Source organism: Palaemon carinicauda, chromosome 19 (assembly GCF_036898095.1).
Source record: "Palaemon carinicauda isolate YSFRI2023 chromosome 19, ASM3689809v2, whole genome shotgun sequence".
Classification (NCBI taxonomy): Eukaryota; Metazoa; Arthropoda; class Malacostraca; order Decapoda; family Palaemonidae; genus Palaemon; species Palaemon carinicauda.
In genome coordinates this window covers 14,995,691-15,012,974 of record NC_090743.1, presented here as the reverse complement: position 1 = coordinate 15,012,974, position 17,284 = coordinate 14,995,691, and the positions used below count along the sequence as shown (strand labels likewise).

At 48.3% G+C, this 17,284-nt stretch overlaps 1 protein-coding gene across 3 annotated transcripts in view; it reads right to left on the bottom strand.

Annotated features, from left to right (window-relative positions):
- The window catches only part of Ccdc58 (Coiled-coil domain-containing 58), a 63,374-nt gene that overhangs the window by 28,922 nt on the left and 17,168 nt on the right, over positions 1-17,284 (bottom strand). For all 3 annotated transcript variants that reach the window (XM_068393193.1, XM_068393195.1, XM_068393194.1), the window contains exon 2: positions 15,607-15,732. In XM_068393193.1, coding sequence (XP_068249294.1) covers positions 15,607-15,732 — 126 coding nt within the window. The remainder of the gene's footprint in view (positions 1-15,606; positions 15,733-17,284) is intronic.

Below are 17,284 nucleotides of genomic sequence, written 5' to 3'. Positions count from 1 at the left end.
GGAGGAAGGTTTCCATAGCTTTCCTGGTGCCTTCCTTGGAAAAAGCCTCGGTCCGTACAAGGATTCCCAGGGTCCTCAACCAAAGATCAATCCACGAAGTAGCCTGCATGGCATACTTCGTGACCTTTTCCTGGTTGAGGATCTCAGCTGCTGAGAAAGAGACCTGATGGCTGGAGAGCCTGTCAAGAGACCCCCCCTTGGTTAGCTCTTCCAGAGTGGTGGATTGGAAGAGCTGGACGAGGCACATCCAAGACCTCATAGTACCTCCACTGCTGGACACAAGGAGGTAGGAGGAGCTTCACGGAAGAGCCTGATCGATGAGACGAGAAGTAGGAAAGCTGTTGGGTGATCTTTGCCCAGACACACTTCAGCCCTTGAGACCAGGGCTAGGCTGCACTGGTCTTTGAGGGCTTCCTGGTGCCGAAGACACGATCTAAGACCGTGCCCTTGTCCTCTCGGGGGATATCTCCAGGTCGGTAAACCCATCGAGGACCTTGATGAGAGTCAGGACTTGCCAGAAGGCATGTTCTGACTCTTTCTGCTCCTCCTTTTCTCTTCAGGGGAGAAGCAGCCAAGGTTTTTTGCAGGTGCTCTGCTGGTGCTGATAGATGTTGAGAGGTATCAGAAGACCGAGATTAAAAAGCAGGCCTGAAGGCTTCTACGGCTGCTCTGACTATGGCACTGAACCAGGACTGCTTGCTGATGGAAGCACTGTCAGAAAGACCTCCAGAAGAGAAAAGGACCGAAGGTCCCTTTGAGGAGTCTCTACCGGTGGATGACACTGTGGGTTCGTCTTTGAAGATGGAATCTTCAGGATCGTCGACGGCGACATGTTGGAACACCTACCTTTCTGTTCCTTCCTCTAAATCGGAGAATCCTGTTCTACTGGTGAGATTCTGCATATTGGCGAGCGTGGGTGCGCAGGAGTGTTGGCGAGCACTGGCGGGTTGGGGAGCGTTAGTGCGTAGGAAAGCGCAGGCACATTGGAGAGCGATGGGGAGCCAGAGAGCACTGGTGCGCAGGAGAACGCCAGAGAGCTGGAGAGTGCTGGCACACAGGAGAGCACTGGTGAGCTGGAGAGCGCTCGCGCGGCGAAGAGCACTGACATACTGGTGAGCACTGAGGTACTGGAGAGCACTGGCAAACAGGAGATCGCGGGCGCTGGAGAATACTGACGCGCTGGAGAGCGATGGTAAGCTGGTGAGTGCTGACGAGCTGTCGGTGAGTGCTGGCGTGCAGCTGAAGGCTTTGCAGGAGCGCAAGCGCGCTGACGTATAGGAGAGCACTGCGCAGGATGCATCGGCGAGGGCGCACGAGGAAGGGGCGTTGCTGGAACATGCGAGGGCGAGTGACACGTGGTCACACGGCGAGCAGGCAGGCGTAGAACAGGAGTCAGGAATGGAGAAGGTAGATCAGAAGGTCAGCGAGATGCAGAAGATCGGCAGGTTGGCACATCAGGAACATGGATGTGTCCTTTGCAAGGGCGAACATCCACCAAAGGTGATCGCGTGCGATCCACAGAAGAGTCCAAGGCCGAATCCGAGGACTAGCAGTAGTGTTGTCAAGAGAAGGTCCAGGAGAAGGCAAAGGTCGAGGGCCAGAAGACGACGGATGAGAAGGCTCCTCTACAGGGGAAGGCTGTGTAGAAGAGTCGCCTTTTCACCGATGGTGAAGACACACCTCCAAGGTGAAGAGGAGGGCGAACCCTGCAGGAATGTTGATGCCCTCTTGGGGGCGGTGAATCAGCAAGCTGACCTTTGGAAGCAGCAGTCCCCTGCAGAGGAGTCTCTATGAGTGAACTCCCCGAGGAGAAGAAACACTTGCAGGAGACAGACGAAGGACTTTGCTTCCCCCTCGAAGGATGTACAGGAACGGGGAAGTGCAGTCAGCAGCAACGGCAGGAGAGTCCGAAGTAGCAGGAGCGTTGACAAAAAGGGCAGCAGACGACGCCTCCAACACCACTACGTTAACGCAGAACAGTGGATCCACCAAAGTTGACGAGGGTTGCAAACTAACACCACGGATGAGAAGTTGCAGCATGGCATCCTTGGAGGGCGGACCCGTTAGCCCCACACCTGTACAAAATGGAGAGAGCCAATGCCTCACCTGGGGAGAGAGGTGAGTCCGCTTCGCTAGGGGAAGCAACACCATCTCTTGAGGACCGGGGTTGATCATCAGTCAAGGGGCCTACGCTGCTACTCGACGGTCTCTCGGAAGAGGCCGAACGAGCAGGAGCTTCGAAGGAAGATCGGGATGCGGAAGAAGATGCCTTGGGTTTTTTCCCTTTCGAAGAAATCTTCGAAGTAGAAATATCCCGCTGCTTTGACTTCTTCCGCCGGCGCCCAAAACCTTTCCCACTGGGAGGCAGACCACTCGCAACACTCACTACACTTATTACCACTATCACACCGTTGACCTCTGCAGGCGGGTCAAAAGGTGTGGGGATCGGTGTCCACAGCAGACATGAAGGTACCGCAGGGCGGGCCTTCAAGTCCAGGGCAGGTACGCATGTTCGGCAGAAGTCAACATAAACACAATGAAGAGAAAAACCAAAAACAAAAAGCATTAAATGGCAGTCCAAAATATAACTTGGTGAGGATGAAGAGCGGCAACAACCGTTCGCCATCCAAGCCAAAAGCAAAAGGTGAGCTAAATCACAGCTGTGTGAGTGGGAGCGGTAGCAAGGTAACCCGCCTATCCTCGTTAACTAGCAGAATGGGCAGTTAAGCCTTGCTAAATTTTAATGGCTCGTCCTTTCAGCTTCGCCAAAAGTAATACCCCCAATAAATAGCGTAGGTTTGTATTCCAGTTACGGAACAATGACACTTTAGTGTTAACTGCAGAGCTCCAAGTTACAGCATTATTATTATTATTATTATTATTATTATCATTATTATTATTATTACTTGCTAAGCTACAACCCTAGTTGAAAAAGCAGGATGCTATAAGCCCGGAGGCCCTAACGGGGAAAATACCCCAGTGAGGAAAAGAAACAGGAAAAAAAATATTTTAAGAAAAGTAACAACATTAAAATAAATATTTTCTATATAAACTATAAAAACTTTAACAAAACACATGAAAGAGAAATAAGATAGAATAGTGTGCCCGAGTGTACTCTCAAGCAAGAGAACTCTAACCAAAGACAGTGGAAGACCGTGGTACAGAGGCTATGGCACTACCCAAGACTAGAGAGCAATGGTTTGATTTTTGAGTGTCCTTCTCCTAGAAGAGCTGCTTTCCATAGCCAAAGAGTCTCTTCTACCCTTACCAAGAAGAAAGTGACCACTGAAGAATTACACTGCTGTAGTTAACCCTTGATAGAAGAATTGTTTGGTAATCTCAGTGATGTCAAGTGTATGAGGTCAGAGGAGAATATGTAAAGAAAAGGCCATACTATTCGGTGTATGTGTAGGCAAAAGGAAAATGAACCGTAACCAGAGAGAAGGATCCAATGTAGCACTGTCTGGCCAGTCAAAGGACCCAATAACTCTCTAGCGATAGTATCTCAATGGGTGGCTAGTGCCCTGGCCAACCTACTACCTACATATTATTTTTACAAACTACAATCCCTGTACACTCACAAAGCAACCAACAAAACAATGGGAGCACTATGAAGGTAGTTAGATTAAATTGCGATGGTTAATTTTTCTACCATTTTCTTCAACAAATCAAGACTATCTGCACATTAACTTTAACCTGAGTGATAACTAAAGGTGATTAGAGACAGGGTTTGTAGAGGAAACAAAAATTGCAAGTATACAGTAGGAACAGTTTTGCACTTTATCAGTAAATTAGCTAGAACCTAATCTGTCTGATATCTTTCATGCTCTTTGCGAGTATTATCCCTCTTCCTCCTTCTTTATACATGAAAGATAACATCACATCCTCTTAATAAACCTGAAACTCATCATGCCTATCATCTTCACTGCAATCTTTACCTCTACAGACCACTTTTGAGAGTGAGGATCATGCTTTATACTGTATTACACAATCAGTTTTAAAAAACTTACTGTCTAATTTTACTGTGGCTGACATCCTTAAGGCTAATCAGGAAACAAAACAAACTAATTAATAATGAACAACTATACCACCAGTTGTCCAATCTCAAAATGTCCTGCGGCTGTAAGAAAGTGTTACCTAGTCAGTGAAAGAAAGCAATGTGATAAGAGTTTCCAATCCTATGCTAATTAAATTAGGAATTTCAAGCAACCTGGGAAAGCAAGCCAGCAATACAGAAGAAACACTTTCTCTTTTTTTCTGTTAATATCATATAGATGTTGTGGAAGGTTCATTTAAATAATTGATCTTCTCACTGCTCTGCTTACTGCCAAACATTTAAGCATCTCAGCCAAAAGTGCTGCATTTTCCCTTCGGCAGTTAGTACAGTCATCTAGTTTAAGCGAAGAAGGAAATGTGAAGTCCAAACCAAGAAGTGTATTGTTATTTCATGTCAAATCTGATCTATTCCTTTTCCAAAGATGTTAAGCCTACCTTTTCTATAAATAAGCATGTCCACGGTCATTATTGAACCAAGCTTCGTTCTTGATTTGGTACTTCAACACCAAGGAATGAATATGCTAAAAAATTATATTAAATTGTTCGATCAAAATAACAAAAGGTTTATCTTCTTTATATAACTGACCAATCAAAATGTACAAGATACCACAAAATGATATTACAGTACAATGTGTTTGAGAATTCATATACAGTATACCATATCTTGAAAGTGCATGACACAGAAAGGACACCCTTTTCAGTCTTAATTGCTATTCAATTATAAGCACAACCAGAAGTCAAAATTGAGGGACCAACCTTACTTATTATGAAATCAGGGTAATCAGTGAAACCTACGATCAAGTAATAACCAGACCAGTATTTTGCCGCATTTATCGTAACTTCTTACAATCTAATTCCTAAATAATTGTCAAAAGTTGTATGTCACGGCCATCTGTCAAAGAAACAGAAATCAGCTAATTCCTACTGTGTGCACTGAAATTACCATAAACCTAAAAGAGGCCTTTCTATCATCTTCCAATATCTTAGTCTTTTGATATGACAACAGTCAATAATAGGAACACATGAGTCTGGATTACAATAAATGGATCATGATTAAAAATGACATATTTGGAAATAATTTTTATTTTTCCTAACGATACAAACCTTCAGCTATTTATAGATGTATTACTTTTGGCGAAGCTGAAAGTATGAGCCATTAAAATTTTAGCGAAGGTTAACTACCCATCCCGCTAGTTAGCGGAGGGTAGGGAGGGTAGCTAGCCACCCCTCTCACTCACACAACTGTGACTGTGCTTCACTTTGAAGACCTGAGGTCTTAGCCCTTGTCCGAACTCCAACATGTTGTGGACATCGACCCAAAGGGACAGCTCCTTGCAGATCCTTTCGCACAGGAGATTGTTGACGCTAGGGTCCTAACTCGTGGCGTAAAGGATCGGACACAATGCCCTGAGTAAGGATTCTTCCCTGAGAGAGAATTCCTTTAACTGATAGAAGGAAGGCAACGCTTAACCCTACCATGCGTCCTGATGGGATTGATGCTATTCCTTAGAGTATAATCAGTCTGGTGAATGTTAATCAATGATTAACAGTTGGGTATCGTGGTTACTGTGCAATTGGAGAGTGCTCGCAAGTAGTCCCCTGTCGACAAGCCGTTGATGAGGGTTGTCGATCGTTTGCCGATCACTTTAGTGGATTGGTGTGATGGCGAACGGCCAGTAGCGAGAAGTGTGTTGTATACCTTCTGATCTAGGGAACTACAGGCAGAGGTTGACTAGCAAGTCCGAGTCACAAACTGCTGGCGAATTGTCGATGATCGATGAATCGGCGATCTGTGAGCCGAAGATGGTAACTGATACGCAGATGAAGGCTGTCTGGTCAGTCAGCCAAGGTAGGTTGGCAATAATGAGTTGGTAATCTGCTTTGAGAGCCCTGAGAGACAGCAGAATGGTTTAATGATAGTCAGTTGGTGATGGTAAGCCATTGATGATCAGCGAACGATCGCGGACCGGTGAGCTAGAGATCAGCAAGCTGACTATGGTCCCTCCTGGTTGGTCTGAGATCATCAAGCTGACGATGGGCTGGTCAGAGATCAGCGAGCTGAGTTCGGTGATCAAAGAAAGATGAGCTGCCCATCGGTGATCTGGTGATCAGCAAGCTGATGACTGGTTATTGACTGGCAATCAGTGATCAGCACGCTAGCAATCGGAGATCGTTAGTCATTGGAGGAACTAGAGGTCAATGATCAAAGCTGAGCTAGCCATTGGCGATCTGGTAATCGGCGAGCTAGCGATCAGCAAACAGTGAACTAGACATCAGCAAACAGTGATCTAGCAATCAGTCTGTTGATGCTTTCTTGTTTGCTGACGGTGGTACTGTCAAGAAAAAACTTCAGAAGAGACATTCTGATTCCCCTTGGAAGATGGAATCTTCGGGATCTTAAATCCTTCTGTAAACCCTCTTTCTTCTGAGGCCATGTTAGGCATTTGCGGGGAGAGGAATGGGGCAATGGTAACCTGTCCAAAAAGTTTTATTCTTTTTGCCCATTGCGCGAGTGTGCAGGAGAGTACTGGAGCAATGGCACACAGTGGTGCTCAGTTTCTGGTGAATGCGCAGAAGAGCGCTGGAGAGCAGGCAAGCGCTGGGTCTTTGGCAAGAGCTGGCACATTGGTGAGCACTGGCTCTTTGGCAAGAGCTGGTGCATTAGATCTGACACCGCAACTGCGCAGGAGAACGCTGGTCTGAAAGCGCAGGAGAGCACAGGAGAGCGCTGGCTCTTTGTGAAGAGTTGGCGTATTGGCGAGCGCTGGATCTGAGAGCGCAGGTGAGAGCTGACGTGCAGTAAGGCACTGTGTAGGGTTTTGTGCAGTCTTCCTAGAATGCGCAGAAGCGCGCGACTGGTTGTGCAAGGTCGGGTGCATGGGCAGGCGATTGCGTGGCGTGTGCGCGCGGAAGACTGCTGGCTGGCGTGCGGGGAAGACTACGGGCTGGTGTGCGCGCGTGGAAGACTGTTGGTGGGGGCGTGCGTAGGAAAGCCCTGGCGCGCAGGTGCAGGAGATTGTTGGTGAGCAAGAACGATCCACAGAAGAGTCCAGGACTGAATTCCAAGGACTAACTGCAGCGTAAGATTGCGTTGGTAGGTCGGCAGGTCAGCTGGCAGGACGACCAGGAACTGGGATGTGCCCCTTGGAAAGGCGAACATCCATTGATGGCGACCGTGAAAGGTCCACAGAAGAGTCCAGGACCAAAGTCCAAGGACTAACTGCAGCTGGAACTGATGATGGCCGTGAGGGCCGGTGGACCAACAAGCTGACCTTCAGCAATAGCGCTCCTCCAAAGAGGAGTCTCTATGAATGGCCCCTCTCGTGAACGAGAAGTGATCACTTCGCAGGGGAGACCTATCTAAGACTATGCTCCACCCCCGAAGGAAGAGAGACTCAGCAAGGGGGGAGAGTAGTCTAGGCAAAGACATCAACAGCAGTCGGAGTCTGTAAAGTGATTAAGATGCAGGCAGTTCTCCCTCGTAAGGGGGAAACAACCTTTCCTCGAAGATGAAGTGTTGATCAGGTGTTGCCACGGGCGTACTTCTGAGAGAAGTGATGACGCCCACGAGGGCCTGTGGATCAGCAAGCTGATCTTCAGCAATAGCGATCCTCCAAAGAGGAGTCTCTAAGAGTGGACCCTCTTGTGAACGAGAGAGGTGATCGCTTCGCAGGAGAGACTTACCTAAGACTATGCTCCGCCCCTAAAGGAAGAGAGACTCAGCAAGGGGGGAGAGTAGTCTAGGCAAGAGCAGCAACAGCAGTCGGAGTCGATGAAGTGATGAAGATGTGGGAAGTTCTCCCTCGGAAGGGAGAAATAACCTCACACCTGGGGAGGAAACTTTCCCTCGAAAGGGAAAGTTGTCCAACCCCTGGAGGCGAACCTCCTAAGATGATCTGAAGTGCTGATTATGTTGTCACGGGCGTAATTCTAAGAGAAGGGATGACGCCCATGATGACAACCTCTGAGGGACAACAGTGACAGCAGATTCCCCAGGCATGAACAGAACAGCTCTTCTTCGTTGGCACTCTTAGTCGAACGAAAAAATCTGCATAGCTAACGGAGGAAAAATAAAATAAGTATTGCGCCCTCCCTTCCCCAGTCGACATCCACATGAGAAGGGGGAGTGGAGTAATTGTAATAAAAATAGCAAATTTGGAAATAATTTGTATTTTTCCTAACATACAAATCTGGAGCTATTTATAGGGTATTACTTTCGGCAACGCTGAAAACCAGCCAAGACAATTTTAGCGAGGGATAATTACCCCATCCGCGAGTTAGCGGGAGGGGGTTGGGGTAGACTAGCTACCCCGCTCACTCACACTTTTGCTTTCTGGCAGGACTTCTAGGGGGACAGGGTGGCGGGCCAATTTGTAAAAATAGTTCCAGATTTGTATGTTAGGAAAAATACAAATTATTTCCAAATTTGTTATTTGTTCTGACACAGATACAAACCTTCGCTATTTATAGGGCAACTTACTCTTAGGAGGGAGGAAGTTCTACCAACTGGCCTTGGTCATGACCCGGGGTTCCTTCAAATTGATTTTTTATCTAATTAGTAGGAACCCTACCCTTGCTAAAATCAAAGTAGTTACAAGGTAACTCACTGATAGCGGCCTGCAGAAGCTTGTGTGAGACTCGTGGCTTGTCTTTACGTAGGAACTTGAGGATTCTGAGACATATCCAATACCCTCCCTCATGAGGTATTGGTGACATAACAAAGTATTCATTCATACTCAGGATGCACAAGGGAAATGAATCTTACCTGCAGAGCGGTGAGGTCAGCTATGCTTCGGTCTTGCGGAGCTGTTTCCCCAGAGGGGGAGAAGGAGAAAGAAAGTAGTGAGCCAGACATTCTTTTCATTCACTCCAGACTAACTCGGGTAACCCCAGCCCTCAACCCTTTGCTACTTGTCCATCAAGGAGCCTGAGACATTAGATCACCTGTTGTGCGGCCACCACAGGACCAATAGAGAAGGTTTCCATGCTCCTGTGGGTTACGTCTTTCAGGTAGTAGGCTGTGAAAGTTGTCTGACGCTTCCCCAGCTTGCAGTACCTGTGCCACAGAAAAATTCTTCTTGAACGCCAGAGATGTTGCAATGCCTCTGACGTCATGAGCTCTGGGACGGTTGGACAGAGGAGGATCTGGATATAGAGCGTATTCGATTACTTTCCTTATCCAGGAGGAATTAGTATTCCTCGTGAACCTACTCTTGACCTTCCCAGTGCTGACAAAAAGTACTTGTACACGGGGACGAGCTTTTGCTGTTCTTTTTAAGTAACACCACAGACTCCTTACTGGACATAGTAAGAGATTTATGTGCTGGTACCTTTCTGATTCGGACCATTGGCCGGAGATGTAATGGTGCAGCACATGAGCCCCCCCCCCACCCTTCTTTTGATGCATCCGAAAAAAGCATCAATTCCGGGGGAGAGATGAGAAGATCGACCCCTTTGCAGAGGTTCGGCTCTGCCAGCCACCACCTGAGGTCCGACTGTTCCTCTAGCCCTATGTGGACTAGGTGATCCCGGGAATCAGAGTGCTGTTTCCACTGGGATTTTAGTCGCCACTGGAGGGATCTCATCCTGAGGCGACTGTTGGGGACCAGTCAGGTCAGGGAAGAGAGGTGACCGAGAAGGCGAAGCCAATACTGTGCCGGGAGCTCTTCCCGACTGAGGAAGACCTGTGCTATCTCCCTCAGTCTCTGGATCATTTCGTCTGATGGAAACGCTTTGTGCCTTAGGGTGTCTAATCACATGCCTAGGTATACCAGTTCTTGAGAGGGGAGCAGTTGAGACTTCTCGAGGTTTACCACGATCCCCAAATCTTGGCAAAACCTTAAAAGCTCGTCTCGGTGGCGGAGAAGGGCCGCCTCCGAGTCTGCCAGAATCAGCCAGTCGTCCAAGTATCTTAGGAGACGGATGCCGACTCTGTGAGCCCAAGATGATACTAGGGTGAATACTCTCGTGAATACCTGGGGAGCTGTGGAAAGACTGAAACACAGTACTGTACCCTGAACTGGTAATGCTTCCGATTGAACATGAATCTCAGATACTTCCTGGAAGACGGGTGAATTGGGATCTGGAAGTATACGTCCTTCAGATCTAGAGTGCACATGAAGTCCTGGGGTCTTATTGCTTGTCTGACTGTGTCGGCCATCTCCATCCTGAAAGGTGTCTGTTCGACAAACCTGTTCAGGGCCGAGAGGTCGATGACTGGTCTCCAGCCTCCAGACGCCTTTTCACAAGAAAGAGTCAACTGTAGAAGCCTGGGGACACATCAAGGACCTCCTGGAGAGCGTCCTTCTCTAACATGGACTGGACTTCTGCCCTGAGGGCAAACTCCTGTGCGAATCCCTTCGCACAGGAGTTCAAAGGAATCGGCACTCGAGTCAGTGGAGGGAGAGAGAGCGTGAACAGGATACGATACCCTGAACGAATCACCTCGACCGTCCAGGGTTCGGCCCCGTGGTAAAGCCACCTCTGCCAGCGGCTTTGCAGGCATCCCCCCCCCACACGTGGACAAATGGGAGGATTGCCTGTCTTATTGGGACCAGCCTCGTCCATATCCCTTCTTACCCTTTCCTCCACGGAAGGACTTTTTGCTGTGAAAGGCCTGCTTTGCACCCTTTTTACCCTGCTGTTTTGGGTCTCTAGCCCTTTTCGGCTGCGGGTTTTGCTGTGCTTTCCGCTGTGGCTGAGAGGGGCGAGACCTTTTGGATGAGGGAGTCCTGACTGGACTTCCTCCACCTCTCAGCCACCCGCTCGACATTCTCGGCATGGAACAAAGAATTGCCCTCGAAAGGAGCATTTTTCAGTCTCGCTACTTCGGCCTGAGGGAGATGTCTATAGAGATTGCCTATGATGGCATCTCTCCTCTTCAGGATAGTGTTGGCCCAAAGGTTCACTACCTGATGGGAGAGAACTCGATGGCCCCAGTGCCAGACAATAGGAAAGTCTCCAAAGACTTCCTGAAGGACTCGCGAGACAGGTCTTTAGACCGCATCAGTTGTCCTAAGGATCCTAACCAGAAATCCAGCCACGAATTAGCCTGCATGGCGTACTTCGCCACCTTTTCCTAGTTCAGAATTTCAGAGGCCGAAAAGAAGACTGGAAGTCCCGTAAGTTTCTCGAAAGGGGTGGCCTTCGAGAGTGCTTCTATAGAGTGGTTGAGAGGCAGCGTTGGAAGAGATTCCCCGAGGATCTCGTAGTACCTCCTCTGAAACACATACGGAGGAGGTAGGAGCTTGGACGACGAGTTGGAGCGGAGAGAAGAGTTGGACCCAGTTGCCTGGGACACTGCCTTCTGTTTGGCACTCTTCAACCCCTTTGACCAGGGCAAAGCTGCACTAGTCCTATGAGGTTTCTGAGTGCCATAGAAATGGTCAAGGACCCTTTCTTTTCCATCTAGAGGGGCTGCCGATGGATCTGGAAGTCCATTGATGGAACGGATGCAGGCTAGGACTTGCCAGAAGGCATGTTCCAACTCCTTCCTCTCACCCTCTGTAAGCTTAGGGCTAGCGGCTTCTGGCAGAGCGTCGTCCTCGAGATCGCTCTGCCCTTCCACATCCGAGCTTTCATCCATAGGAGACCGGAGTGGGTCGAAGTCGTCAACTGTATAGACTGGGGATAGGGAGACTACCGGGGAGATGCTCGCTTCCGGCTGCCTCGGAGGCAGTGAGGAAGGAAGCCTGGCCGAGGATTTGGGGATGGTGAACAAATCCTTCGGTTCCCTCCCACGAGGCTGGAGGTCCTCTGTCCCCAAGGGCCTAGAGGACTCCGTCGACTTACGGGTGGAATGTAAGTCCATTTCCGTATGGGGTGAATCCCGTCCGGTTGCAGGTCGTGCCTCCTTAGACACTATCTCGACCGGTAAAGAGCGGAAGGAGTCTCCATAGGAAGTAACCCTATCCTTCTTGGGGGGCGAAGGACGAATCCTTTTCCCCTTTGGGCTGGCCTGTGGCGTCTTGAACAGCAGGGGGCTACCCTGAGGTTCATGCCTAATCTCCTCCAGAGGTCTTTTGCGAGGGGAAGACCGTCTCCCCTTGCCTGAAGGACCTGCCTGTGCGGGAACTTCCGAACTCCTCCTAGGATCGGAGGGAGGAGAGGACCCTGGGAAGAGAGGAGGCGACAAGGGAATCCTAGGTGTATCCACTAAGGACTGGGAGCAGGGAACGACTCCTTTCATGGCTTGGCGCATTACATTGAATAAGGTGCTAAGCCAAGGGGGGTCACGGGCTCCTGAGGAACTAAGGGGAAGGTCCTTAGGAAAGAACTGCTCCCTGGGTTTAGGAACCTGGGCAGGTTTTCTAACCCTCTTGACTGACGGAGGCTTCCCTACAGGCAAGATCGGCACAGGCCTACCCTTAAGGATAGGGTCTGTGCTCGGTCGCGCAGGCGACTGTTGTCTCTGTTGAGTCCTAAGGGGCTCGAGAGACTGATTGTGAGCGCCAAGATGGTCGTGCGTTCTTGCGCCGAACTGTTGGTAGGCAGAAGGGAGCTCGTGCGCGCGCCCTTCCCGATTGTGCACACCTTCTTCGGGTTCGTGGAGCGCATGAGGTTGTTTGCGCGCCTGGTGCGCATAAGGTTGCCACATGGCGCGCAGTGTGTTGTTCGCGCGCATGGCGAGCAACAGGATGTTCGCGCATATGGCGCGCTATAGGATGAACCTGCGCGCCATGATCGCCATTTTGTTTGCGCGCGCCAAGACGGTTGTGCACGCTTGTGTTGTGTGAGCGCAAACGATCAACACAAAGAGAGTTTGAAAACTCTCCGTCATAAAAAGAATGACTCTGGTCACGAGAACCCGAAAGTTCAGCGTGAACTGTGTTGCGCGAACCCGAAGGATCAAAGCAACGAAAAACCGGAGTGTCTCTGTCACGATACACCGAAGTGTTTGCGCGACTAGAGTTATGTGAGCCCAAGGGTTCAGCGTAACTCAGGTTACGAGACCCCGAAGGATCAACGTAACGAGGAATCGAGGTTCCTCTGTCACAAGATCCCGAAGGATCAACGTAACTGACGGTACGAGAACCCGGAGGTTCAACGTTACCGTCGTTACGAGAGCCCGAGGGTTCAGCGTAACAGAAACCCAAAGGTTTCAAGTCGCGAGAGCCCGAAGGTTCAGCGCGACGGAGACCCAAAGGACTCCTGCTGTCATGAGAACCCGCAGGATCAACATGACGAAAGCCCGAGGGCTCACGATCACGCCAGCCCAAAGAGTGATCGTCATGAGACCCCGAAGGATCAACGTGAGGAGAACCAGCAGGTTCAAAAAGACGTCTCCTCACAGCCCGAAGAGGAGAACGTCCGGGGTGGAGAGGGGTTACCCACCCCTCCACTCTATGAACCTCCGGAGAGGAACGTTCAACAGACTCCGCCCGAGGGGGAGTCTGATTAAGGTGAACAGATAATTCCTCCGCAGGGGAGGAGAGTTCCCCCGAAGGAGAACTACGCTTATAACAAGGTTCTCTTTCCACCCCTGACGGAGAACCTAAAGCGTAAGGAGATTGCCGATGCACAGAGGCAATCTTCTCTCGCGAACGAGAGATATGTTCCCCCGAAGGGGAAGCTTGCCTTGAAGAGAGCCCTGCCACCGCCCCTGGTGGGTTAGCTAACTCCTCGGCGTTGGAACCAGACTCTCGGCCTGACCGACGGGCAACAGTGCCAGCACCCAGAAGAGGAGGATCGACCTCCGCAGAGGAAGGAGATGACCGCCTTCTCTCTGCTCCCCTTTGGAGGAGTTCGAGGAGAACTTCCTTAGTAGGGGGACCATCGACGCCCAGCGATGGCCATAAACACACAAGGTCTGGAAAAGAACAGGCGCTCCCTGGGGGAAGAGAAGGAGCCGACTCACTAGGGGAGCCACCACCCTCGTCTATCCCACTGGGTTGACCTGGAGTCACAAGCCCTGCGCTACTGCTCGACCGTGCCCCGGAAGGGCCTGGTCGAGGATTAGCTTCGGGCAGATATTTGGGCGTAGAGGAAGCAGAAGCCCGCGATTTCTTCGATTTCGAGGAAGACCCCGAAAGCGAAGATTCGCGTTTAGACTACTTCTTCTTCTATGTGCAAACCTCTCCCACTGGGAGGCAGGCCACTCCCTACACTCAGAACAGGTGTTGTCCCGCGAACACTAAGTTCCCCGCCAAGCCGGCGTAAGGGTGTGGGTCCGTCTCCACAGACAACATGAAGGTGCCGCCTTCAATCCCTGGACATGTCCGCATAGCGGGACAATAACCATACACACACCGATACACACAAAAGAAAAAGAAAAAGTAATAAAGTCAAGGGAGTTTGTTTAACGGGAGACAGAGCCAAAAGCAAAAGTGGTTACTCAACAGACAGGAGTGAGTGAGCGGGGTAGCTAGTCTACCCCAACCCCCTCCCGCTAACTAGCGGATGGGGTAATTATCCCTCACTAAAATTGTCTTGGCTGGTTTTCAGCGTTGCCAAAAGTAATACCCTATAAATAGCGGTTTGTATCTGTTGGAACAAACAAGAATTATAATTATTTAAATCAGCTAAGAATATTCACTAATAGTGAGAACCACTGATCCTCCGAAGGGAAGTGTTCCCCACGGAGAAGAAGCTGAAAAGTTAAAATTACAAACAATGCTAATTTCACTAAAATAATTGAGAAAAATAATCTGAAGCGCAACCTAACCCACGAACATTAAAATAATTGCAAACGGGAAAGGTGCTCCCCCTGTTAGTACACTGTTGTTGAAAGGTGAACGACCTTGAGAAGAGAAAGACTGTAGTCAATCTCTGAGAGGCCACACTCCCTTCGCTCAGTAATCCATGTTTCCCATAGGAAAAGGGGAAAGGCGAAGACAACAGTTGAATGAGGAGGGTCCAGACGATGACGATTCCCCTGCGGCGGCCGAGTCAACGGCTATATGCCGACAGGAAGATCAATGGACCAGAGGGGGAGAGGTCGTTCCCCACGAAGGGAAGTGTCCTGGCCTTGCGCAAGTGTCATAAAAACCTGTCGTATATGTATCACACGCACAACACAAACACTGAAAAGGAAACTTACAACATTTCTATACATATATATATATATACATAAACATTAAGAATGTTTTCATATACTGTATATATATACATAAGAAAAAGTAAGTTAAAAGACAAAAATGAATAGCAGTCCAGAATAGGCGAGGAGGAAAAGCGGAAACAACCACTCTCTATCCGAGCCAAAGTAAAGTGAACTAAATCACAGGTGTGTGAGTGGGAGGGGTAACAAGCTAACCCCCTACCCCCAGCGAACTAGCGGTGTGGGTAGTTAACCCTCGCTAAATTTTAGTGGCTCGTCATTTCAGCTCCGCCGAAAGTGATACCCCTAATAAATAGCGTGGTTTGTATTCCAGTTACGGAACAAACTTGCTTTGATCTAAAACTTACTAAACCTAAGCAAGTACAAGGGTTTTATCAAAGGCAAACAGCATTAAACTTAAAAAGTCTTCCCTATTTCTGTCAGCTAGAAAATTTTTTGACTAACTTACTTTGTTAGAAATCACTAAGACTTAGTTGTTATTAGCTGTTACTTACTTGATCATAAAAAGATTTACAGTGTTGTGTTGGATCTGAAACTTCTCTAAATGACTGAGTTGGTGTGGCAAGATTAAGTTGATAAACTATTTTATCATCAATTGCCCTCATTGTCCTTAAAGTATCCTGAAATGAAAAGAAAATCTTTAAACATTCAATATTTTCATGATGAATATTACAAATTTTAAAAACAATGTATTTTCCCTAGCAATACAAACCCGAGTCATTTATATGGGCTGCTACTAGTCTCGTTTTCTCTATGACCAGACAATCAAAGAAAAAAGGTTCGATTTCATCATTCTTATATTGTGGGGTGCATGAGGTGGGATTTTTAATAGATGATTCAGGTTTGTATAGCTAAGAAAAAAACAAATTGTTTTTAAAATTTGCAGTTTTTTCTTACGCACATATAAACTTCTGAGTCATTCATATGGGAGTCTTCCTTAGGTAGGGGGAAGTCTCCGTTAAAAGGTAAGTCAATCCTCTCTAATATATACGATTGCTATTTAGTAATAACAAAAGATCAAAAATGAGAGACACGAAGATAATTTGTATTTTCCTAACGATGCAAACCTTTAGCTATTTATTAGGGGTATTACTTTCGGCGAAGCTGGAAAGACGAGCCATTAAAATTTAGCGAGGGTTAACAACCCGTCCCGCTAGTCAGCGGGAAGTAGGGTTTTACTCGCATATCTGTGACTGAGCTCACTTTGCTTGGAGGTAGGACTTCGAGGGAGACAGGGTCGGCGGGTAAGTTTGTATAAATAGCTAAAGGTTTGTATTGTTAGGGAAAATACAAATTGTCTACGAATTTGTCATTCATTCCGTAACTGCAATACAAACCTACACTATTTAATAAGGGTGCTCACCCATTAGGAGGGTGGATGTCCCTGCTAATCTGGCTTTTTGGCTTTACCCAGGGACTCTATATTTTTTTTTTTTTTTTTTGAGAAGGAAAATACCAGCCATAAGGAGACCCTAACACCTCGCTAAACCTTGCAAGTTGTGTGTTGAGATATAAGCAGCGTGACTGTCAAGGTAAACATTATTCCCAGTCTTTTTGTGGGAAATAACCGAGTTAACCAAGACTTACCCAATACCACCGCCCCAGGGTATGAGAACGCAACAGAATTGACCTAATAATAGGTACACAAGGAAGCATGGTTTACCTGCAGGGGTTTGAGGTCAGCTTGTACAGAGAATCCAGGCTGCTGCTTTCCCTAAGAGAGGGGAGGATGAAGAAAAGAAAAAGAGCCAGTAATTCCTTTTCATTCACACAAGACTTAAACCAGGGAACAGTGCCCTCAATCCTCTGCTACCTGTCCAATAAGGAGCTTGAGCTATTAAACCAGCTGTTGTGCAGCCACCACAGGGCCGACAGAGAACACATCGAGCCTCCTGTGGGTCACATCTTGCAGATAATGAGCTGTGAAAGTGGTCTGGCGCTTCCACACCCAGCTTGTAGAGCCAGCATCACAGAGTAATTTATTTTGAAGGCCAGGGACCGTATGATGTAGCTATGCCCCTGACATCTTCGGCACTCGGGGGCAGGCTGCTGCTGTTCTCTTAAGGTAGAGCCTCAAACTTCTTACTGGGCAGAATAACAGATGATCTGGGTTGTCTGTTACAGAGTGGAACCTCGTTAATCTGAAGAAGTTGAATCTAGGATCCGACACCC